Genomic DNA, 24,768 nt, shown 5'->3' with positions numbered 1-24,768 from the left:
ACATCGGGGTAATGTCCGGTTAATGGGGGCATAGACCCTATACAGTCTATGAATGGGAGTGGTGGACACCATAGACGCGTGGACAGCATGCTAGCATGGCAAGTCTAGTGTCACCCTAGAGATAACGAGAGATTGGATTGACTCATAAAAGGCACTGTAGCGTTTCAATTTTGAAATGTTTTCTGAAATGTTTCGGGTAATAAACTGCTGAAAGGGTTTCTTGATTAAAAGAAACAACTGCAGCCTCTTCTTATTGAAATCTTTGTGATTCAGACCCGTTACGGACCTTTATATAATGTGGGAAAGCCCGTCTAGTAATCAGATAGGTTAAAGCTGTGCGGTTCTCGGCATATATACACAGGGTCCTCGCAGGAGGGCGGGGTTTAAACCCCAGGCCAGTAGCCCATAGAAAGAGCCCGGACTTCATCAATGCGTGTTCTGTTTCCTGTTCTAACGAGAGCAGCAGAGAGGTGAAGGGAGGTGTCAATTACTGGATTATCAAAGATTAACACTCTTCCTGTGCAGCAGCAGCAGCGGCGGCGGCGGACAGGTGAGTAAAGATGTTGGTTACTGAATCTTTAGCTTCGTTGCTTCGAATTCAGCATGTGCATGCTCCCGTTGCACACAGACAGTGACTGGGTTGTATAGCCAAAGCATGCATAGCTGCTGCTGACCCTTCAAGTATTTAGTTTTGAACTCGATTGCATTGAGGTAGTGCAGTTTTCTCATGTATCCACTGTGCCTCTCGTACTGTCTCTGGAACAGCCCAAATAACGGTCTAAAAGATAAACTCGCAACGGAGAATTCATCTTTGCTAGTTAATAGTGGCCTTATTTTATTTGATGGCAGTCTGGTTTATTCGTAGGCTATTCCTGAATACCTGCATTTAAAAAAAAATTGTCACAGACCAGCTCAAAGAATGAGACTGAGAGGAGACAAGCCACGTTAAAGTGCCAATAAATGTGGTTTTATTTCATCAAGTGTGACTGTTTAGGGAAAGATAAGCATGAGGTGGGAAGTTCAGATGCATCAGGTGTTTATGAAATGTATCATGACATGAGTGAGGAATGTGTGAGCGAGTGTTGTAGGCAGCAACATGTCAAACCAAAACCTGGAGCTGTGAAGCCTAGGAGCAGTGGCTTATAGGAGCTTGGTGGTGGCTAAAAAGAAAAGTAGTTGTTGTGTCATTGTATTGATTTTGTGAATGAACCGGTGTCTCAGCTGTTCTCTTATCAGTACAGTGTTACAGAGTGGATACTCTCTCCCTCTCTCCTACCTTGTGTCCAGTTAGTCACAGACTCAGCAGCAGCAGCAGCTCTTCTCTCTCTACACTATGGCTGAGACTAAGGGGAAATTCGACTTTGCCATCGACCGGGGTGGCACCTTCACCGATGTGTTTGCCCGGCTGCCTGACGGTCAAGAGAGAGTCCTGAAACTGCTGTCCCGGGACCCCCAGAACTACAAAGACGCTCCCACGGAGGGAATACGCAGAGTCCTGGAAAAGGTGACATGATCATGGGAAGGATGTACTAATACATACTTTTTTTGAAATATTAGCAAGCACTTTATAGTTCATATTCAATTTATACAAAGAGTTTTGTGGAATCACTCACCAGTCAATGTGTGGTTGAGCTTGAGATTTTCAAGATAGCTGTCCCAAATCTAAACTTTGCTCTTTGACTCCTTAAGTGCTTCTTATTAAATTCTCACAGATTTAACACGATACTATCATCGTCATTAGATTGAGTCCACATCTCTGCTGATGCCATTTATACCAACGGTCAAAACAAAGAGATTGTGTTTGTAATGGACAGCTAGCACATGGAAGTGTGTGTAACTTTATGAGTATAAAGCAGGCTGTTGTTCTAAAAATAGCAGGATTCAACATTCAAATAGATGTATTTGTTGGCACAGCAATGACGTGCCCTTGTCTGTACACATGTTGTGGTAGATGAATGCATGCTACAATGATCCGTGTAGCTTTTGTAGTTCATTAGAGCGGAAATGGAAAATCTTTGTACTGTTTACTCATTAAATAAACATTAAAACAAAAACAATGTGAAGCAGGAATCACCACTTTTAGCTAAATAATTGTCAGTGTTATTGCTGTTGCACTATTCTATAATTATTGAGCAGACAGCATGAAAGCAGATCAAAACATATCTGCAAACCAGATCAGACAGCAGTCGAACAAAGCATGAACCAGAGAGAGACTTGAGTCATAGTATTTCATACCATGTCATGTATAATCACAGTTACACCTCTACATCATGAACAGTATATAATATATACATATTTATGTGAATTTGTTGACAGGAAACGGGGCGGGCCTTTCCTCGCGACCAGCCTGTAGACACCTCTCTGATTGGCTGGATCAGAATGGGCACAACGGTGGCGACCAATGCGCTGCTGGAGAGAGAGGGAGAGAGGACTGCTCTCCTGGTCACGCTGGGCTTTAAAGACTTGTTGCACATCGGCACACAGGCCAGGCCAAAGCTGTTTGATCTGGTTTGTAATGCTTTTTTCTATATATATATATATATGCAATATACACAAACGCTTGTGAAAAAGCCACAGATGAAATACTTGACTCTGAGTAGTGAGAACCACTTAAACCACAGCTACCCCAGTCAGCACCAACCTTTGTCACTATACTGTCATAAGTCACCTGAGTACGGCTTGAGGTTTAGACATTATTTTGTGTCACAGAAACAGGGGGCGTGTCTTGGAGTTTGTCCCCAGACCAGTTGTACCATTAATGCTTTAAATGGTCACATATCTACTGTTTTAAGCTGATGCTCTCTATGCATGTTGCATTATGATGCATTCATTCTAATCTGTATGTCACTGGCATGTACTGTTACTTAGTTGTTGTTCCTGTTGTTAGTACACTGTGTGTGCGTGTGTGTGTGTGTGTGTGTGATCTGATCATCTCATCACTGTGTGTGTTTGTGTAGGAGGTGGCGGTTCCTGAAGTGCTGTATGAAGAGGTAATAGAGGTGGATGAGCGAGTCGTTCTCAGGCAAGATGGCTGCCAGCTGGTTAGAAAAGATCCCAAACGTATCGTCACAGGTCTGAAATACTACTGTGTACTTCTTGTTGTACTGCCTCTACCTCCAAATCTCCTTCTAGTTCTCCTCAGCTTTCATTCTGCTTATGTTCTTAACGTTTACATTGTGTGTGTGTGTGTGTGTGTGTGTGTGTGTGTGTGTGTGTGTGTGTGTGTGTGTGTGTGTGTGTGTGTGTGTGTGTGTGTGTGTGTGTGTGTGTGTGTGTGTGTGTGTGTGTGTCCCAGGCAGTACAGGGGATTCTCTGGAGGTGTGGAGGGATCTGGATCTGGAGCGGGTGGAAAAAGACCTTCAGGGAGTTCTGTCTCGTGGGATCACCAGTCTTGCTGTCCTTCTGCTGCACTCGTACACGTCAGTAGTACATCTTGTTTTTGTACTATTAGGCATACAGGGGTACTTACCTAATCCGATATCTTGGGCTCTCTCCAAGCCAATATTTTATTTTATCTTTTAACTTACTTATAGAACTCATTCGTTTTTTTCTCTTTGTCACTGTACACTCAATTACACAACTCTTGCTCTTGTCCCTGTGGGAGTAGTGGCATGTGCACTGTACATATCAGAGGTGTCTGGTTTCTACCATGTGGTTAACTGGGTGAAAGTTTTCCACTTAACTTCGAGTTCCTATGTATTCCTCGAAATCCATTCACACTTATAATGTTGTTACCTCTTATTCACTTTAGTGAAAGTGATCAAAGCAGATGGATTGAGTTTAAAAGGCACTTTCTGGAAACCAGCAGTTGACCAAAGCTTTTAAGTGATAAGACCGACAGAATAGGCTGTATAGCAGCGGTGAAATTGCATAAGAGCTTTATGTTTGTCTTGCAGTCCAGCTCCACCCCATTCTTCTCCCTCTCCCCCTCTCCTTCAGATGGTCCGATCATGAGAAAGCAGTGGGCGCCCTGGCACGTCGCCTGGGCTTTACCCAGGTGTCTCTGTCCAGCGAGGTTATGCCCATGGTGCGGGCGGTGCCTCGGGGCTACACCGTCTGCGCCGATGCCTACCTCACACCAAAAATTCATCAGTATTTAAAAGGCTTCACCTCTGGGTTCAAGGGTGGCCTGAAGGTGTGTTTCTCACATCAATATTTGTGTTCTTCTTTATTGTTGTTATTACAAAATACCACATTTTCTTTCGTGTGTGCTTATTCTTCTAAAGAGCTGTGAGTGGGTCACTCATGGCCTCCACCTTACAGATCACAGGCAGGATTTTCCAGATGATCCTTCCAGCTGGGGGTCAATTCAAGAGCCTGTTTCATCTCAACATTGGAATGATCTCCTCCATCTCTTATTTTCCTCTGTTGTTTTAGGATGTGGATGTCCTGTTCATGCAGTCAGATGGCGGTCTGACTCCCATGGAGCAGTTCTGCGGTTCACGGGCCGTTCTATCTGGCCCAGCGGGGGGGGTGGTGGGATACGCCATCACTTCATACAGCCAAATGGAGAAAAAACCTGTGATTGGCTTTGACATGGGTGGTGAGTAGGGGGATGCTGAGGGATAGTGTTGATACCTTGGACAGTAACTGAGTGCACAGACTTTGCTATTGTTTTGTAGTATTTTGTTCCACAATTTACTGTGCATTTAAATTGTCTCCAATTTTTATTATTACATGTGACGTTGCACTTGTTTTTTTTATTTCTGACTTTCAAGTACACATATTACAAATGGTATTTAACTGCATAGACTAATTACAGATTACAGATTAAAGAAAAATCTTTGTGTTTGACACAGGAGAAATGCTCAGTTTTAAAGCTTTTTCATGCGTCTTGTCTTCCTGACTGCCTCTGTCTTGTCTTTCTCTCCAGGAACATCCACTGATGTAAGTCGGTATGCTGGCCAGTATGAACACGTGTTTGAGGCTACCACAGCTGGAGTCACCCTGCAGGCACCTCAGCTGGACATCAACACTGTGGCTGCAGGCGGAGGATCACGACTCTTCTTCAGGTCTGTTAGTCGGACCTCTGTGGCTCCTCATTTCGGCTGAGCTTTGAAGCCATTTCCCCCTCCCCCGAATCTTTGACTACACTGTCAGCAGTTGAGTTGCATTGTGGGTAATGTAGGCACCAACAAGGAAGTATGCATGGAATAAAAATACAATGTCTTTTTTAAATTGTCCATCGTGAGTCTGACAATTTCAGACGGAGTGCTAAATTGGTGTCTTTTAAGTAAGACATCATGATTGGCTAAAAATCTGTCATGACGCAACTCTTCAGAACTGGATGTGGAAACGGCTTACTTGTGATTTGATTCCACCTGCTTATTTGAAGTTAAAATTGTTTTAACTTTAATTCCAAATCAAATCCTGTGAATTGAATCAAGATTGTATTTCAACTATTATTTTCTACTTTTTCCCCCTGTTATGTGACCTCTCTCCTTTCTGTTTTCTCTCCTTCCTTTACTCCTTCTTCCCTCTCAGATCAGGGATGTTTGTGGTTGGACCAGAGTCTGCAGGGGCCCATCCAGGACCAGCCTGTTACAGAAAAGGTAATAGACCATAACTCCTTTTTATTTCTGCTTTACTCTTTCCAAATTCTTTCAATGCATTATTGTGATTTCATCTTCCCATGACATGGTAGATGATAAACTATACATTTCTGGGTCACTTTCCCCACCTTTTAGTGGTTTCTTCTACTCTTTAAATCATTAAATCCAGCTGTTAGAAAAAAAATCCACACAAAGCTTCTGCGTTCCCATGTCCTGTTTTCTTCCCCCTTCTCATGATATAGAATCTGGTTTAGTTGCATGAAGGTTGGACATTGGCAAAAGTCCAAGTTTCAGATTATACAACTGAAGCTTGCCTCATAGTTCTCAGTTGGAACTGGGATGTGTGCTAACAAAAAGAAACATGACTCTTGCTGACTTCCTTGCTGATGTTCCCTATAGGACAGTTGGGAAGCATTTAGCTCCATTTCAGACATAATCTTCAGTGCTTTCACATTTTTCACAGAATTACATAAAATAATGTTAAAAATACAAAACTGAAACACCTAGTGAAGCATCATCTATCTATAAAATGCAGGAACGTCTGTCTGTCAGTGTGGGTGTTATGCGCATATCTCTCGAACCGTCAAACTTGACAGGTGTCTTGCTACGGGCACGAGTAAGTGCGGTGCCAAGTTTGACGTTTGGATTAGAAATGCAAAAGATATCATTAAATATATATCGGTAAAAGAAGCACACGTTGGCTTTTGCCGCTCTAGCCGCTGGCCACTCCCCCTCTGACACTGAGGACCAGAGACAGAGAGCAGCAGAGCTTTGGCAGCTAAAATGTGACATACACTTCAGACCCACAAAAATGTGCAAAGTAGCACTACTTTGGACTGTCTTTGACTTTGAATAAACAATCGACAACCCCACACATCCCACACAAAGCACAACCAGACAACAAGTGCAGACAGAGCGTGATGCCACTTATAAGCAGGCTATTTATCTTATAAAGCGAGACGTATCTGTATATATGTGTGTCCGTCTTTGGGGGGAAGGTAACCTGCATATCAGCAGATGCCACATGCAGAATGCTTTAGAACAGCGGGGGGACTCTTTTCCTGCTATTGTATTAAATTGCTGTGAGCTGGCAGAACATAACGTAATCTCGGAGATCATTCCTTCAGAGCGCTGTGCAATGCGAGAAAATCTCAGAGTTGAACCGGGCAGACACATCAGTTTTCATCAGACTCGCCCTGGGTCGGGTTAGTTAAGTCGCCAAAATACCCCTGCAAATCAAATCCCCTACGTCACCGTTAACTGTCAAGCCACTAAACCTGTATGGAAATGAACACCTCTGCTGAAGTGTTAAATTCATTAACAATTCTCTCTCTCTCTCTCTCTCTCTCTCTCTCTCTCTCTCTCTCTCTCTCTCTCTCTCTCTCTCTCTCTCTCTCTCTCTCTCTCTCTCTCTCTCTCTCTCTCTCTCTCTCTCTCTCTCTCTCTCTCTCTCTCTCTCTCTCTGCACACAAACAGTCCGTGAACGCAGATATGTGCTGATTAGCTCTCATAACGGGCCGGGTGGGTAGCACACGGCCATGAGTCCATGACGCTAATGTCTGATTACTCCGCATTGTTATTGTGATAATTTGTGATTACATTCTGAATCTGCAGCGTTCTCTGTCAGGTAAATACAGTAGTACAATGTCTTCCTCTGATGTAGAAGTAGCCTACACTGTAAGTCAGTAGTAGGCTATATAGTGGAGTTGCATATTAAGTCATTTTGGGGTACAATTTAGTTTTGATGAATTCTACAAGCAGCAATACCACAGGCCAAGTAATCGCCCGTTCCAAACAGGCACATTTTCAGCGGGCACTGCACTAGTACACAAAAATACAAGACTGAAACACCTAGTGAAGCATCATACACAAAAACCTAATATTGATTCCCTGCGGATTCTCTTAGGCGGCCCTCTGACTGTCACCGATGCTAACTTAGCCCTGGGTCGACTCCTCCCTTCCTTCTTCCCAAAGATCTTTGGGCCAGGGGAAAATGAACCGCTGTCATTGGAAGAAACCATGAAGCATTTCCATCATCTGACCCGGGAGATCAACCTCTTCTTGTCTTCTAACCAATCACAGGCACGAATATTTACTGAGATTTTGAGTAGAGTGTCAAATCTTCTTTAATAATTATATAAGGGAGTGTTAATGATGAGGCTAAAATGTGTTTTCATTCGCAGGTTAGCACAAATGGGGCCAACCGCTCACACAACAGCACGTCAGAGATGAGCGTGGAGGAGGTCGCTATGGGATTCATTCGCGTTGCAAATGAGGCCATGTGCCGACCAATCAGAGCGCTGACACAGGTACAGTATTTTGGGTTTTGAAGTCTTTGCTCCAGGTGAAATAGTACGCTGAATGTTTGGTTGTTAAACAATTTAAAATAATGTTGTTGTTTTTTTTCTTACTCTCACTCTGTCGCTCTCTCACTCCTCGCCCACCTCCCATACCTCCATAGGCTAAGGGCCATGATACATCTCAGCATGTGTTGGCATGTTTCGGGGGTGCAGGTGGCCAACATGCCTGTGCTATCGCCCGAGCCCTGGGGATGAAGACTGTCTTCATACACAAGTAAGAGGAATAGGTTGTTTTTCGTGTGTGTGTGTGTGTGTGTATACAATATTTTGGCTGTAATGTGTGTTGTGTGTGTTGCAGATACAGCGGCGTGCTGTCAGCCTATGGTCTGGCTCTAGCTGACGTGGTAGAGGAAGTGCAGGAGCCGTGCTCGCTGCAGTACGAGCAGCACTCTTTCAGCGAGCTTGATCGGAGGGTGGAGCAGCTCATAAAACGCTGCCACGATACACTCTGTGCACGTGGATTCACTAGGTCAGCACCCACAAAACACTGCATGGTTTGGGGTTAACCGTATGCCTCTCCAGAGGCCTGTACTACGAAGCAAGATCAACATGCCCTGGATTTTTTTTCAGTTACCTGGCTTCACTAACCCTAACAACCGCGGTCCCGCATAAGCTGTGTCACAACGGTAGTTAACAACTAGTTCAATCAACCCAGGGTTTGCCAATCCAGCGACGCGCACGTTCACATAAAAGCGGCAGTGTTTGCTCTATATGACCAATCACAAACATGGACAAGTCTACCAGAGCTGCATATTTTACATAAGAATAGCAAACGATAATCATACATAAATATGAAGAACACAGACACGGTTTTACAAGCAAAACGCAACACAGTCGCTGCTTCCTAACCCAGGAAAGAAAGCTGGCAAAAAAAAGGCCGACGCTGTAAATGCGTAAATCACAACGCTTAGCAATATCACTTCTCCATCAGTCAGGCACAAGATCTGACCATAATTACACTTGTGCTTTCCATAAACTGTCGTTGCTTTAGTCTATTATTTCAGTTGCAACCCTGGCAGTGGTAAGCGATCATGATATAATAATGATCGTGATATAATAATGATAAATAAAAAATATAAAAACATAATTGAAACCGATGTGTCGCATTGGCAACACACGGCTCAAGAAGCTGACAAAGATACGTAACTCCCTCTGCTGAAAATCTATATCTTTCATAAAGATACCCATCAGGGAATGTTAACGGGGTTGTCGGTCTCTAAATGTTTTAACTTTTATGAGCGCATCCCTCTCTCCCCCTCTTTCCCTCTCCGCGCACCGAGCTCCGCCTGATCTTCTAAGAACGGTGACGCCGTTATCAATTGAGTATTGATTGGTCAGTAGGCGGTGCTTTTACACCAGCTGATCTCTAATCTCCAATTTAACCTGCTCCCGACCAGATTAGGTGTTCAGCATAAGTTAACACAGCGATTGAACCCGGTAACAAGTGATCCACCATCGTGGTACAGAAAACCATGGGTTGAACCTGAAGTTACCTCGTTTACGCCAAATCTTGCTTCGTAGTACAGGCCTCTGGTGTTAGCCGTTGTCTTTTCACTGCTACACTCACTAAGTAATGATGCCACCTTGTGTTTCTTGTCCTCTTCAGCGGTCAGATAACCACTGAGGTTTTCCTTCACCTGCGTTACAAGGGCACCGACTGCGCTCTCATGGTAACTGCTGCCGGTTACCCCAGCAACGCCCAGACCTGTCTAGCTGGAGACTTCCGCAGTGCCTTTACCAAGCGGTTAGCTCTATGTTCACTCATTTGCTCAATGATTTGTTAGTTTAATCATGTACTGAGTTATTGTGGATAAATCATTACTTACATTTTGCTTCTTTGTGCCCTCTGTTTACATGGTTTTTAGCAAACGCACCAAGTTAATGTGTCATTTTTCCGAGATAAGCTCAGTAAACTTTGGAGCTGGCATTTGTTTACACTACTAATGGCTTTTAATGTTCCTCTAACCTTAATCACTCTACATATCTTCTCTTTAGTTATCTGAAGGAGTTTGGATTCACTATCCCAGACAGAGCCATCATGGTTGATGACATCAGAGTGAGGGGTTGTGGGAAATCTGGTATTAAATCAGTGTATAACACAAAGATGGGGCACGGACAGGCCAAACCAGTCACGGTAAACAGACTCTTATACATACAGTACATACAGCTGCACATATACATATAAACACCATTCTATTATAACTTAGACCAGGGAATGATAGTCATCTTGTTGAAGCCTGAATCTTTTTCATCAACATTGCATTTCCTTTCCCTTCCTTTCACAAACATATAAATTATACTTTATAGATAACAATGAAAACATTTATGAATTTATTTGTTCTTAACGTAATGAGACTTTTTGGTCTGAAAACAGTTAACTTGTGGCAATCTCTGTCCTTCTCTGTAGATGACCAAGTGTTACTTTGAGGAAGGTTACCTGGACACCGGTGTGTATCTATGGGAGGAGCTGCCTTGTGGTCACAGCATCCAGGGACCAGCCATCATCATTGACAAAAACAGGCAGGCATTTACCCATTACTGTGCTTTCAAAAAGCATCAATGAAAACATAATTATTATAGATGTGCAGAGCCAATCCTAAGTATCTGTATCGGGCCAATCGGGGCATATTTTAATAGATCGGTATCAAAAGCTGATTCTTTTTTACTAAACTCGACAGTTCTCAGTTTTTGGGCCCTATTTTAACGATTTAAGCACACGGCGTGAAGCACATGGCGTAGGTGCGTTTAGGGCATGTCCAAATCCACTTTTGCTAGTTTGATGGTGGAAAAAAGGGTCCGTGCGACGGGCGCATGGTTTAAAAGGGTTGTACTTGGTGTCTTCATTAATTCATAGGTGTGTTTTGGGTGTAACATGCAATAAACTAATCAGTGTCATCTCCCATTCCCTTTAAAGGCCAGGCGCGTTTGTGCCTTGGCGCATTGCTATTATGATGGCGGATTTGTACTGTAATATTTTTATTTATAATCTTTTGCATGTTTGTGTGCTGCTGCACTTCCCTGTGTGTGTGTGTGTGTGTGTGACAAGCATAGTGTGTGCGCGCTGTGTATAAGCATAGGCACATTTTACTAATTTGCTGTTAAAATAACAATGAAATGCTGCGTTATTGTCTATAGACCATGTTTTTGTTGGTCAAAGGCGCGATCACCCGCTGCCTCAAGATAGCAATACGCCTAGAATTCAACTGAACACACCTCCCTGTAAGACCAGCACACCCATGGGCGCACAGATGGGCGCACAGATGGGCGCACAGATGGGCGCAGGTGCATTTGCTATTTAAACGACGCGGGTGCTGGATGGGAAATTAACAACTCGTCGGTCTTAAACTAGCAAAGACACTGTCTTGCGTCGGGCTTTGCGCAGCGCTGCGCCGGGTGCAAAATAGGGCCCTTTGTGTCCCAACAACTCCAACAGAGGGAGAAGTCTTCTCTCTCACTGATCGCTTCACGTCAATTTCAGGAGTCACATTCTCCCAGTTATACTTTCAATCATATCGCATCAATAATTTAAGCTATTATGATGAGGACATTTTTATTATTTGGATCAAGTAGGATGTGAAAAAATAAGGTGTGCCAAATTAAGAAGGCTACAGCTGTTATTTCAATGTGTCAGGTACATATTAAATCAACATGTAGGTAAATATAAGTCTTGGGATCGGGTCCAAAGAAACTTCATTGGGACCTCCTTACTATTATTTTTCTATATTTTATTATAGTATCGGCTATTCTAAATTTTACTTTAATGTTTTCAACTTATTTGTTTAAAGGACATTAAAATCTATTAAATACTGTAAAATGATGCCTTTGAATTTGTAGTACAGTTTCAAAGGCTTTACATTTTGTTTTGTTGCTTCAATACTTTACTTACATACTCAAATACTTCCACTGTACTTTTTTATTTTTCTGGGTTAAGTTTAAAGTAAATTAGGTCTTTTTTTGGGCCTTTTTAAAATGCTTCAAAATGCCTGTATTTACCCTGTCTAAACGTCTGTGCTTGTGCAAATGTATTTCTTTTTCTCCTCCATCAGTACCATCCTGGTGGAGCCGTGCTGTGAGGCCCGTCTGACAGAAGGGGGCGATGTTAGTATGACTGTAGGCTCTGACCCTCACTGCGCCCTGGGCACTGAGCTCAACACTGTGCAGCTCTCCATCTTCTCCCACCGCTTCATGAGCATAGCAGGTACACAACAGAGGAGAGAGGATGGAGAGGCGAGAATGAGGAAGGAGTGAAAGGTTGTTAGGGAGAAACTATGAGAAGGCAGGCAGAAAATGAAGGTGTGAAGTGAAAGAGGGTTTTATTAATTTCCTATTAGCTTGCTCAGTTGTGTTCTACCTCTCTACCTCTACAGAACAGATGGGTCGAGTTCTCCAAAGAACCTCCATCTCCACCAACATCAAGGAACGTCTCGATTTCTCCTGCGCTGTGTTTGGACCGGACGGTGGTTTAGTGTCCAATGCGCCCCACATCCCTGTCCACCTGGGGGCCATGCAAGAGACCGTCCAGTACCAGGTGCAGGAAGTGTACCTCCCGTGTGTTTCAGAGTTTGGACATACTATTAAAAAACCCCACTGTGACACAAAGAATGTTCTGTTCTTTCTTCTTCTTCTCTGTGCAGATCAGATCGTTGGGGAACAAGCTGAAAGAAGGCGATGTGATTCTGAGTAACCACCCACGTGCCGGGGGCAGCCACCTCCCAGACCTCACAGTCATCACACCGGTCAGTCCGTCAAGCTTTGTATATTCTTGCTGTCCTCATTTACAAACTTTTTTTTTTTTCTTCACTACATACCTTTTACTTTCATCTGTTTTTGGTCCACCTTTCCCCCCCAGGTGTTTAGGAAAGGGGTGAGCAGTCCAGTGTTCTTTGTAGCCAGCAGAGGGCACCATGCTGACATTGGGGGCATCACTCCAGGCTCCATGCCCCCCCACTCCACCTCCCTTCAGCAGGAGGGGGCCGTCTTCACTTCCTTTAAACTCGTCACTGGTGGCGTCTTCCAGGAAGAGGGTAAGGGAGGAGGAGGGTGACCCAAGAATGAATGTGAGAGACTGATGAAAGGAGGTAACAGAGATAATACAGAGCTGTGTTGTTGACAAGTCTAGATAAAGAGCCATATTGCCATAGTGTTCACTATACACACAGTCGCTTTGCATACTGTAGCCAAAAAAACTACAAGTAGCTGATACTTAACGTTACTACCTCTCATTTTCCAAAGCTTACCAACTTACTTGAGATAGGCAATACACCTTTTTATAAATGCCTAGTGACCTGTATTTTATGTTAATTATGTGGTAATGGGTGGTGATGGCGCAGTGGATATGACACATGCCTTTGGTGTGGGAGACTTGGGTTCGATTCCCACTGCGATACGTCAACCAATGCATCCTGAGCAAGACACAGCATCACACTTAACCGTGATGAGGCGTGCGGCCTCTGACAGCAACTACAAGGCCTCTTACAGCAACTGTAAGCGTCAGCTAAATGTAATGTAATGCACAGGTGAGAAGGGGCAAGTTTGGAAGACAAATAAAAAGCATGCATGAATGCTGTGAATTTGGTCATTTTCTGACATTAAGAGGTTACTGTTTGGCAGCAGACTGAAATCTCATATGTCAGAATGTCTTTGAACGCACCATAAAGGTCAGCTTTTAAAATAGCCACTGCTCGCAACTGTGTTACACTGCAATATTGTAACTTTAACAAAAAAAATAAAGGCGGGGGATGAATTACTCAACTTGCACAAGGTTTCTCTTTAAGCATACTTATTTTGCATATTGAAGTGAATACAAACCAGTCAAGCTCTAAAAATATACTGCATGCTTTGGGAGAAATTCATAAATAAATATAAATAAAAAATAAAATAAATATATATAGTTAATGAGCTAAAACATGCAAAACCACCAGGCAGTATGGTCCTGTAAGGAGATCCGAGAAATCAACATGAATCCAACATGCACCGTTTGTTTATCTTACTAAACATTCACATTACTTTGCCCAATCTTACTTCCCATAATGCTTTTCTCTTTGTCTCTTTTCCCCCACTGGATTCCTCTCTTGCCTTTTCTTTCTATCTCCATATCAGCTGTAACTGAAGCTCTGATGGCTCCGGCCCAGTACCCAGACTCCTCTGGGACTCGTAATCTCCATGACAACCTGTCAGACCTGCGGGCTCAGGTGGCAGCCAATCAGAGAGGCAGCCAGCTGGTAGGGGAGTTGATTGACAGTTACGGGTTAGCTGTGGTCCAGGCCTACATGGGATACATTCAGGTAACTGTGGCTTCAAGGGACAGAAGAAAAACCAACATACTGTTATTGTGCAAAGTAGTAATAGTGAGTACTGCTGGTGTTGTGCTGCTACAGCCTTAATAATGTTAATGTTTCAGAGTAATGCAGAGCTGGCAGTGAGGGACATGCTGAGAGACTTTGCACATCGTCGACGGCAACAGACTGGATCCTTGGCGGTGGAGTCAGAAGATTTCATGGACGATGGGACCGCAATCAGACTGCGGGTTCAGATAAATGAAGAGGTGAGCAGGGAGAATCCTCTCATGATAATCTAAAGGTTTTGTCTTGCACAATGAACTGATCAATGTATATTAAAACCTCCATCACCACAGGGCAGTGCGGTGTTTGATTTCACAGGGACGGGAACAGAGGTTTGGGGGAACTGCAATGCTCCACGCGCCATCACCCTCTCTGCCCTCATCTACTGCCTGCGCTGCATGGTCGGACAGGACATTCCCCTTAATCAGGTAAAGTGGGTGCTTAAAAAAATTATATTCAATTCCATATAGTTTGTATTATTCAGGTGTTTCCTTTTTCTTTCTTTTTTTTATATCCAGGGCTGTCTTGCACCAATCAAAGTCATCATACCCCCTGGCTCAATCCTTCAGCCTTCCCAGAATGCCGCTGTGGTTGGAGGAAATGTCCTCACATCCCAGAGAGTGGTTGATGTCATCTTTAGGGCATTTGAGGTGTGCGCCGCTTCGCAAGTAAGAAAAACTGGTTTTGTACATTTAAAATAAAAAATCCTTCTCAGGTAGTTTAGCCAAATGAATTATGATAAAGCACTAAACATCTTAATTGGTAAATTGATCCATGTATTGGATTTCTTTGTGTTATTTGCTTATTTATTGGCATTCCTCTTTCCATCAGGGCTGCATGAACAACATTTCATTTGGCAGTGAGAGTATAGGTTACTATGAGACAGTTGCCGGGGGAGCAGGGGCGGGGCCAGGCTGGAATGGGCGGAGTGGGGTTCACAGTCACATGACCAACACCCGCATCACTGATCCCGAGATTCTGGAGAAGAGGTCAGCCATGAATTTAAGTTTTGGTGTCCAGTAATAATAATGTTTCCAATATTATTGATCTGTATGTTGCTGCTGTCCATCCGGTGTTCAGGTATCCAGTCATTTTAGAGCAGTTCTCTCTGCGGCCCGGCTCAGGAGGTGCAGGAAAATACAGCGGTGGAGACGGTGTGATGCGGAAACTTCTATTCAGGAACACAGTGGTTCTATCTGTTCTGACCGAGAGGCGATCCACCCGGCCCTACGGCCTGCTGGGTAAACTCTGACCCTTAGAACCTGCCAGCAAAAGTCCTCATCAGCCATTTTCATGTTTTTCTATTTGGTTTTGAAATGATGGTAGTAGTAGTTTTATTCAGTCATCATAAAAACAATAATGATATACTTATCACAGTGTAAACTCAAACAGTAAACAGTAACTGAAAGGAAGTAAAGAAACAAGAAAATTAACCACATTTGTAACCCTCAAAAATAGTATTGCAAACCATTTTCTTAAAAACCAACTGGGGACATCTTTCTTTCTTCTACTGTTTACACTCTGTCCTGTGTAACCTCTCTCTGCTGGTTAGGTGGTGAGGACGGTGCAGCAGGGCTGAACCTGCTTCACAGAGCAGACGGCCGAGTCCTCAACCTGGGAGCCAAAACCAGCGTCAGCCTTCAGCCCGGGGTAAGATGTGTGAACGAAATACTATCAAGAATTAACCATAGAGGGAGCCCTGGTAGCTCACTTGGAAGAGTGTGCGCCCCATGTACCAAGGTTCAGTCCTTACTGCAGCAGCCCAGGGTTTGAATCCGACTTGCGGCCCTTTGCTGCATATCTCCCCCCTCTCCCCCCCCCCCTTTCTTTTCCGAATTGACATTGGTTAATCCTTTAGAATTGTAATGAGGTAACTGTTAGTATAAAGTGATTAGTGAGCTGAATCCACTCTTTGGCTGTGTGTCTCCCCTTACAGGACATGTTCTGCCTCTACACCCCTGGAGGAGGGGGATATGGAAGAGAGGAGGACGCGAACGGAAGACCCCAGACGAAGCGCAGGCGCTTGAATGAGTCTTTCCCTGAGAGAGGCAGCGTCTTTGAATACCGAATGGCACAAGAGGGAGTGTGAATAGAAAATAAAAAAGGGAGGGAGAGTTAACAGACAAGCCAGAAGAGAAGAATGAAAGAGGTAGGGAAATAACAGGAACTCAAGCAGAGTGAGAGATGGAAAGATTCTTTAAAATGATCGAGGAAAACAGTGGGAACAGCATTATACCGTGAGGAATGAATGAGGAAGGAACATGCTACAGTTAAAAGGGGAAAAACATTTCAAGATGTAGACTAGCAACCCTTGTTATCTATCATCCTAGTCAACCATTACAACTAAAATGTCTTCAATATTACTGTTTTGCAGAATCTGTGTGTCTAACATATATTCAAAAGACAATAAGGCTCTGCTTACATTAGCAGGCCAAGTAAGTGAATACTAATAGTTCAAGCATCATTTAGATTTGAGTGACGGACACATAAAGCGTCGGGTAAACTGGAGTCGAACTCTGTTTGACTCGCTGTGGTCTGTACATGAAGAATCATACATATTGTACAGACGAACCTGCTCTTCCTAGCCGACAGTGTTGAATTGAAAGCGCAGAGGTGCACGACCCTGCACCGCGACAGCTTGCGGAGCCTTCGCGCTGGAAACAGCCGTGGTGACGTCATTTTATGGCGGGCGAACCTCGCTCCCGGAACAGCAAGTTTTACAGTCTCATTTTGATAATACATATCCTAGTGTTCACATTTGAAGGTAAAACAGTGTGTATTTTTTCCAACTGAAATTTTTTTAAATGAGTTCCAGTCTAACTGTGCAGGAAGCAGCTGCTAATCAGTTTCAACTGGAACAACCACTTATCTAACAACACAAAGCCACAACGTGGTTACTGTTCTTCTGTTACTTTAACAGGACAGACAAATAAACCCCATTTCTACTAATAAGAGTGTCCTCTTTTTGTTCCCTACTATCCTTTTCAATGAAAACAGTAGTTTCACTTATTTTAAGAGTGTAGGACAGGGGGAATCGGTTTAGAGAGTATGTAGAAATTATGTGAAATGGTTGCAACGATTATTATTATCAAATCATATTGTGATTTATTTTTTGAGGCATGCTCCGTCTCCATACCATATCAGTTTTATAATGCCAGTCTTATCTCCTTGTTAAAGGGTTGTTTAGTCGAGTTATCTATCAACATTGATTTGGCTCATTCAAAGATATTTCTTCAACATGTAAGCAGTTGGTCAGGGACTTGAAACTGCGGAAACAACCCAGTTCCTAGTATGATACATGTAAATGCATGATTGACAGTCACACTGGGAACACACACACACATTCTGGAATCCAGAATGGGGGTGTGTGTTTGGGGGAGGGGGACATGTCCCTGTTTAAGTGGTGTCCCCTCCTCCCATCTTTTGGTCAGGAATGATCGGGGAGGAGAGGAGGAAGGATGGTGAGGGGAGTGCAGGCATGCGTAGGCAGCTGATAAAGAGATAGCAGTGGAAGCAGCAGGAGGCTGACGGCTGCTGGACTGTTGAAGGAAATCAGGGTGTGTGTGTGTGTGTGTGTGTGTGTGTGTGTGTGTCAATGGACTGGATCAAAGTTTCCTTGTTTATAGATCATTCCTGTGGTAAAACAATCTATCATACTGAGAGGATTTGAGACTCACCCCCTGCTGCTGCCTGGGACAATCTCTCCATCTTTACACTTCATCCGTTGGCTAATAGTCAGCTTTAGGTTTTGGGATCTGTGCTCTCATTATGGGAGAATGTGAGACTGTGTGAACAGAAAACAAGCGTGAATCACGAGAAAGTCCTTATTCGTGAAGGTAAATATCCACAGTTAATTCAAATGCTAACAGAGTCATAGAGCATCCAGTGACTTTTGTGGGACGGGAAAACAGAGGGTGCAACTGTTGGGCAAATACACTATTCAGAGTCCCACTAGTGAAATATTTTCAATTTCTGTTAAAGTCTGAACTAGCCTGTAGTTAGGCAGCTGCTTAAAGTAAAGTACATTTAATAGTTTTTTTTTTAAACATGCAGGTATACCTTGAAATTAACTTGTCTTGTTACTTTATACTTCTGTTATTACATTTTAGAGGATAATCTAATAGCTTAAGCTAAAAAAATTTAATTTAATGGAAATATTGTACTTTTTACTCCACTACATTTGACAGCTGACGTTACTTTACAAGTTAAGATTCAATCAAACATGAGATCATTCCATATAACTTGACATTGTGTAGGTTAAACTACCCAACAAAATATAAAATTGTCAAAATTAGTTCCACCATAACCAGCCACAACAGTAAAATGCTTACATATTAATTTGTCATTAACAGTAACTTAATGATGTATTATAGTATAACACTCACAGGGGACTTTTCTGCTTTACGGTTTTTTACTTTTGGTACTTACAGGTACATTTACCTTATTTCTTTTTTACATTTTACTTGTAAAGGATTATTAGTACATTGTAGTATTGCTACTTTTGCTGCTTCTTATACATTTTATGCACCAAATGACTATAGAGCAAAGATGATTGAGCTGGTCGGCTGGAGTTTTTCCATTATATTCTCATGAAACAATTACACTCGAAGGGTTTGAAATGAAAGTGGCCTTTTCTATGTAGCTGCCATGAGAATTTAGAGCTTGTATTTACCAAGGAGGAAAGACGCCACCCTGACTGCAATAAAACTAAATCAGAACAACGTTAGGCCATGTGAAAGTGGTCAAATTCTAAACTGCCACCAAGAACGCAAATGAAGAGTGACTGTAGTTTACCGACACTGAACCCAGAAATCCTGTTACGATCTATAGATGTCTAACCTTAAGACAGCTGCGAGTTGTGCTGAACTACTACAGTCCTTGAAGTCAGAGCAATAATAAACTCGGTTTCTTTCAGATGCTTTTTGTGCGACTCTTGAATCAAGCAACTTGAGTTTGTTACTGAATCTTAAAACAAGATTTATTTTGATGAGAATTTGGGGGAGATATGTAATCTTATTTTAACAGTTATTTACCTCATTTTAAGATTTCCTGCCTATTTGAGACAAAAAAGATAAGGTTGTGCTTGATTTAAGATTATAGTGTCAAGTCGAACACTTAAAATAAGAACTTCACTCTTAAAACAAGATAAATTATCTAACACTTCTAAATCTAAGTTTTTTTTTTATCTTGGTAAGAACTAAATAATTTGCAGTCCAGCTTTAAAGACATGGAAGGTCAAGCAAATAAACCAACCAGGACTAAACAGCCACCTGAACAAACATATAAAGTAACATATAAATGATAGAGTCCCACATGTACAAATACCATACAAAGGAAATTAAGTTAAGATTGTGCAGTTTTAGTTCACTTATTGCCATATACAACAATCAGCAGCACAGTTAAAATAAACAGCATTTTATTACATACCCTGTTCAACTCCATACCCTTCTTTTGAAACTTCAGCTCAGTACTGTACAAACTTCTAACAAGACCACAGGAAAATGGCAAAAAAACAACTTACAAAATATTCACCTGTCGAGGTAGGCAAACGTTTATAAGCAATTTCCTTTTGGAAGATGATCATAATGACACAAAAATAGTGCAAATAACCGGCAGTGCAAAGTCCACAGAAAACATGTCCCAGTCCATTTAAAAACCTGAGGTAGATACTGGTTAATATGCTGTAAGACCAATGCAGACAGTTTAGACTGACATTTAAGATTACGGTAAACAGCCGGTCCTGTATTTCACCATCTGAACAAACAAACTGAAACTCACAAAGAACACAAGTGTGTGTACACATTGATCTGTTCACACAGACATACCTTGACAAAAAAACTTTTTTTTTACTGAAATGATGCAAGTTATTTCCCTAAAAAAATCCTATACATTATGCTGGCAGGATAAACTGTAAAGAAATATATTGCATTTGATACTTTAAGCTCAAGTTGACTGTACGTAAATCAACAGTCCAGCTCATCACTCATTTTTCACACAACTGTAAAATTCAAGATTCATTCCAACAGTACATTCAGCAGTCACAATAACTAGACAACATGCAAAAGAATTGTGTGTAAGAAAACAAATTCATGCCAATAAAAACACCTGCAGTGCAAAGAGCCTGTAGAAATACATTACTCCACAATACTCCATTTCATTGAAATCCTGAGGTAGATACTTGTTTAATTGTATAGCTGTTTGAGGTACATTTTCTCCAGTGAAACCATGTAATACTCCACACATTGATGAGAAATAAGGTGTTTGCTTTTAAAAAACTTGATCTTAAAAAAGTCAACATTGACTTTTCATCTTGTTAAAAACATGAATCCATTACACTGTCTGTAGTTCAGCGCCCTTTTTGCATCTTAAACAGTCAACATTTATTTAGCTTGAGACTGGATTTAAGAGAGTGTGCAGCAGAAATGTGTTTCCCTTGTGGATCTTGATTAAACCTCTCATCCTGCATCCTAGTGGGTTAGCATCCGTGTATTTCTGAGTGACAGTATGGCTCAGTATGAGGAACCAAGTCTCATACATAAGTATTTCAGAGTCAGTACTGAGGATACCTGTTTAGGGGAGGCCCATTCTGCAGGGTGTACTGACTGGGTTGTTGATGATGTGGGTGAGAGTTCTGATTGGTTGGTACTAACACGTCAAACACACTTTTATTTGGAGGCACAGATTGCAACATGTTGTCCAGGTCCATGATGAGGGAAGGGGCTTGGACAGAAACTCGTCCGCTGGGGAGGATGGGCCAATAGGCGTGACCTAAGAAGTGACCAGGTGCCACAGGAGAGCCACTGTAGCCATAAAGAGGAAGTCCTCCATGCAGTGGCATTAGAGGACCTCCGTTGAACCGCATGCTGGGTGGGGCAACAGCATTAGGGGGAGCATATTTAGCGTAGGAGGTGGGAAGCTCCCATGGAGGTGCAACAGTCTCCCGTCGGGCGGACTTGTGCAGCGGCGGTCTGTAGTCCTCATAACCGTCTGACCCAGCCTCACCATCAAGAGGAACATGCTTCCCAGACAGGGACATCCCTTTCCATTCCTCATCAGAGGAGGAGGTGGAGGCTGGGCTGGCAGAGCTGGCCGAGGCACTACGGGCAGAGGAGGCGTAGCGAGGCCGCGGAGGTGGTGAAGACCGAGGGCGCTCCACCTTGCCCCAGCAGTCCCTGCTAGACACATCCACATCCCCGGAGGCACTAGGTGGCTGCAGGCTGTGTAGCAGAGAGTCGATGGCGAAGGATGACTCCAGCTTGGGTCGGAACAAGTCCTCCTGAGCTGGGGAGGGGTTTCTTGAGCGCATGGTTGGGTGGGGGCTGAGAAGGGCAGGTGGTGGTTCAGATTCTGGTTTGTGTCCCTGCAGGATGTAGGGGGCCAGATCCTGGGCAAAGATTGTCTCATCCTGGCGAGACACAGCCGTGTTTTGCCTCTTGAGGAGCTCCAGAGGAACGCGGCTCAACTCCACCGCCCAGAAGTTGCCTTTGCCCTGAGGCTTCCCCGGGTCCTTCAGCACCTACAGGTGGAGGGAGGATGGACAATGAGATGAGCACTTGGTCTGAGAACCTAACCCAGCAGGAATGACCTAGTTTCACATTAACAATCATTCCAAATGCCCTCAGATTGTATTTCTACAAAGGTTAAAGACATCTACAAATCTCAACTCAGGATAGTGCAATGCAAATGTTAACCTTGTATTTTGTGATCTCTTTCCATCAAGCCCACTGACAAGACTAAATGGGGATTTAACCATGGAATTGTTTACCAGTTTGTACATACCTTTACAAAGCAGTCATAAGAGGAGAGGTTGTGTCGCACAGAATCCCGCCATCCCTTGTAGTTTCCTTTGAAGAATGGGAAGAGAGTACTGATCTCCTTGAGGATCTGGAAATAAAACAAAAATGTCAGAATGGCTGTCTGAAGATGCTCGTCTTCACTGTGGGCCAACTCTATTTAAATACACACTGATGTGATGTATGTATGGTGAGTTAGTGTACATAGTTGCAGAAGTGAGTGCCAACTACATATACTGTACATTTCACTTAAACTTTGTTAATGAATTAAAAAAGAATACAAGATAATCAATATGAGAATTTAAGTTGTATGGGCAGTATGTTTATAGTTTAACAACCTCAACTGAAACGTGATTTTACCATGCACTGTATATCGCTATGTTATCACTTTTCTGATACAGATCAGTGTCTGGTTTCACTGCAGACAACCTTATCAAAGCAAACCAAGAATGGAAGAAGTGGTGGTCAATCAAGTGTCACCGTGAGGCTGCTGTTTTGTGTCACTTTATGACAAAATGATCTGCCACTGTGTTATCGATATATTTAATAGTAAAGTAACAATAACTCTCTGATTCTACTGACTTTCATGATAGAAATATACTCTTGTATTTCATCTGAGATGTACTGTATTTCAATAAAATAGTGCGGAACAAAAGTGAGCATTATAAGCAGCACCGTGCGTAAAATACACCGTGCGCCACCTCTACCCAAATTGCCTCAAGTAAAGCACTGGGCATACAAATATGTGAGCAATCTAAATTAATTCTTACCTCAGATAACGGCAGTTTCTTCTCTGGCGACCTTTGGATGACCATAGCAATCATAGCAAGGTACGAGTACGGTGGTTTTGGATACCGCTGATAGTTCTTTTTCTTCCCACCACTCGTGCTACTCTTCTCCCGTTCACTGTTACACGAGTCCCGGGTGATACCTTCCTGTTTGAAGTGGGCATCTTGAGGATTCGGGTACGATGAGTCCGGCAGTACGGCTGTATCCATGAATGCCGTGGCACTGGTGAGGTGTTCGAGGCGCGCTGCGGGTTTCTCCAAGCGCGACAACTGCTGGGGAACCATCCGAGCCAGGTGGTAAGGCCAATGTTCAGCTGAAGAGCTCCGCGCTACACCGCTTTGTGAAAAACTCTGCTGCGCATTTCTGTGGAAGTCAAGTTGATGGTCGTGATGTTCTCCAAGGTGGGACAGAGCGGGTGGTGCCAAGAGGCTCTGCTCCGGCCAGTGCTTTGTCATGCTGATCAGCCTGGGGGGGAGATCGGCCCGCACGTTCGGACAGGAGCACGAAGAGGGGGAGGGAGGTCAAAGAGTCGGTCCTTAACTTCTGGCAGACTGCTGGCTCCAGGCTGACTCTATTTGAAGAGCAAACAATTAACAGTTTCATGTAAATCCCGCTGCGTAATCGTGGGGAGAATGACGCGTTATCTGAGAGCAGAATGACTGATCGCCCCGGGGGGCTGGGGAGGGTCTGTGTACGAGGAGGGGCGAGAGAAAGACAGTAAACCTGTAAATAACCCTTATGATAATATCAACATGCCATTTACAACGCAAATATTCCGAGTTTGCTCTGGAATCAGTGCTTAGAAGATTTACGCACAAAGGCCTTAAGTATTAAGTGCGTATTTGGAGTAGGCAATACACTTTCTGTTTTAACAATTCCAGAGACATGGGCAACTTCTTCATCGTAGGATCTCCATTTAAAACCACGTATCATGTTGCCTGTAGATATTAAATCATGAAGACGTTTCTCTTAAGAGTGACACTTGGGCGCAGAGGCGAAAAGTAAAACTTGTGGGGAATGGGGGTTGGGTGCAAGAAAGAAGTAATTTCGATTGAAGCTTACATGCAATCAACAATTTTTGGTGAGCAATATACATGAGGAATGGCTAATATACAAACGTTGAAACATTAATGGAATCATTAAGGATCCATTCCTTTTGATAGGCTACATGAAATTAATCAGTCTTAAATCATGTTTAAGCATTTTTAGATTGTGAGGAATACATTGAAAGAAGCCAAGTTACTATAGGCTATTTCTGATGCAGGTTATTCCAGAGAGAAAACCATGCACATGGCCACCCCTCAAAAAGCTTTTCTATTTTGAGGAAAATGTACAAATTGGTATTGGTCATCTGACGCAGAATACATAATTTGGAGACATTGGTGGTGCTGAGAGCGCGCAACATTCGGGGGTGTTTTGAGCACAGTAGGGTCTCCCTGTGGCTATGCAGAATACCATTCACTGTTGAAGGACTAAGTTTCGGGAATGCATGTCTTTTGTTCATGTTAACGTAGTGCTAATGTGCAAACGCTTTCTTCCCAGGCTGCCCAGATAATTAACAGCTGTCCAACACACACAGCACCAGCAAGATAGTGAAAACAAGTTGGATTAGGAGGAACCCCGTTGGCAAGCTGGAGACTGTTCCTGCCCAAAGAAGCTGCTTAGCATGTGAGGAAATACGGGGGCTATTCAACACCATTTGTGGGGTTTCTGGCGCTTACAAGCTGCTAAGTGTCGTTGTTGGGTAGGACATTCACACCTTAAACAGGAGCGATCATGTTTTCCTCAATTGCCGCCTCAAGATCTCTCTCAAACAAACTGTACTCAATCCAAGAATCAACAACCCAAAGTACCTTTCTATACCCATCTGACATTGAATTTCATTTATGTTTATTAACTCAGCGTTTTTATTTCAGTAATGGATATATCACAT

At 43.1% G+C, this 24,768-nt stretch overlaps 2 protein-coding genes across 3 annotated transcripts; one reads left to right on the top strand and one right to left on the bottom strand.

Moving 5' to 3' along the window:
* The first annotated feature begins 300 nt into the window (after nucleotides 1-300).
* Nucleotides 301-17,199, top strand: oplah (5-oxoprolinase, ATP-hydrolysing). 2 transcript variants are annotated; one of them, XM_078280863.1, is made up of 28 exons: nucleotides 301-550; nucleotides 1,292-1,504; nucleotides 2,317-2,508; nucleotides 2,958-3,072; nucleotides 3,296-3,419; nucleotides 3,940-4,135; nucleotides 4,378-4,543; nucleotides 4,874-5,012; nucleotides 5,485-5,552; nucleotides 7,459-7,634; nucleotides 7,736-7,861; nucleotides 8,014-8,126; nucleotides 8,211-8,381; nucleotides 9,519-9,656; nucleotides 9,908-10,046; nucleotides 10,320-10,432; nucleotides 11,959-12,110; nucleotides 12,280-12,440; nucleotides 12,547-12,648; nucleotides 12,762-12,936; nucleotides 14,012-14,196; nucleotides 14,313-14,456; nucleotides 14,547-14,681; nucleotides 14,772-14,921; nucleotides 15,085-15,242; nucleotides 15,334-15,494; nucleotides 15,806-15,903; nucleotides 16,190-17,199. In XM_078280863.1, the coding sequence occupies exons 2-28, from the start codon at nucleotides 1,334-1,336 to the stop codon at nucleotides 16,340-16,342; spliced, it is 3,921 nt and encodes a 1,306-aa protein (XP_078136989.1). In that variant the 5' UTR covers nucleotides 301-550; nucleotides 1,292-1,333; the 3' UTR covers nucleotides 16,343-17,199. The 2 variants fall into 2 exon arrangements, with proteins under 2 accessions (XP_078136989.1, XP_078136988.1); XM_078280862.1 differs by having other exon boundaries at nucleotides 1,288-1,504.
* Nucleotides 17,200-20,803: 3,604 nt separating this feature from the next.
* Nucleotides 20,804-23,290, bottom strand: foxh1 (forkhead box H1). The gene is made up of 3 exons (XM_078280122.1): nucleotides 22,817-23,290; nucleotides 22,033-22,137; nucleotides 20,804-21,769 (listed from the first exon to the last, which is right to left on the bottom strand). The coding sequence occupies exons 1-3, from the start codon at nucleotides 23,288-23,290 to the stop codon at nucleotides 20,804-20,806; spliced, it is 1,545 nt and encodes a 514-aa protein (XP_078136248.1).
* Between the last annotated feature and the right edge of the window lie 1,478 nt (nucleotides 23,291-24,768).

The sequence above is a fragment of the Sander vitreus genome, chromosome 22, assembly GCF_031162955.1.
Source record: "Sander vitreus isolate 19-12246 chromosome 22, sanVit1, whole genome shotgun sequence".
Lineage (NCBI taxonomy): Eukaryota > Metazoa > Chordata > Actinopteri > Perciformes > Percidae > Sander > Sander vitreus.
This window is presented reverse-complemented; position numbering and strand designations above follow the sequence as displayed.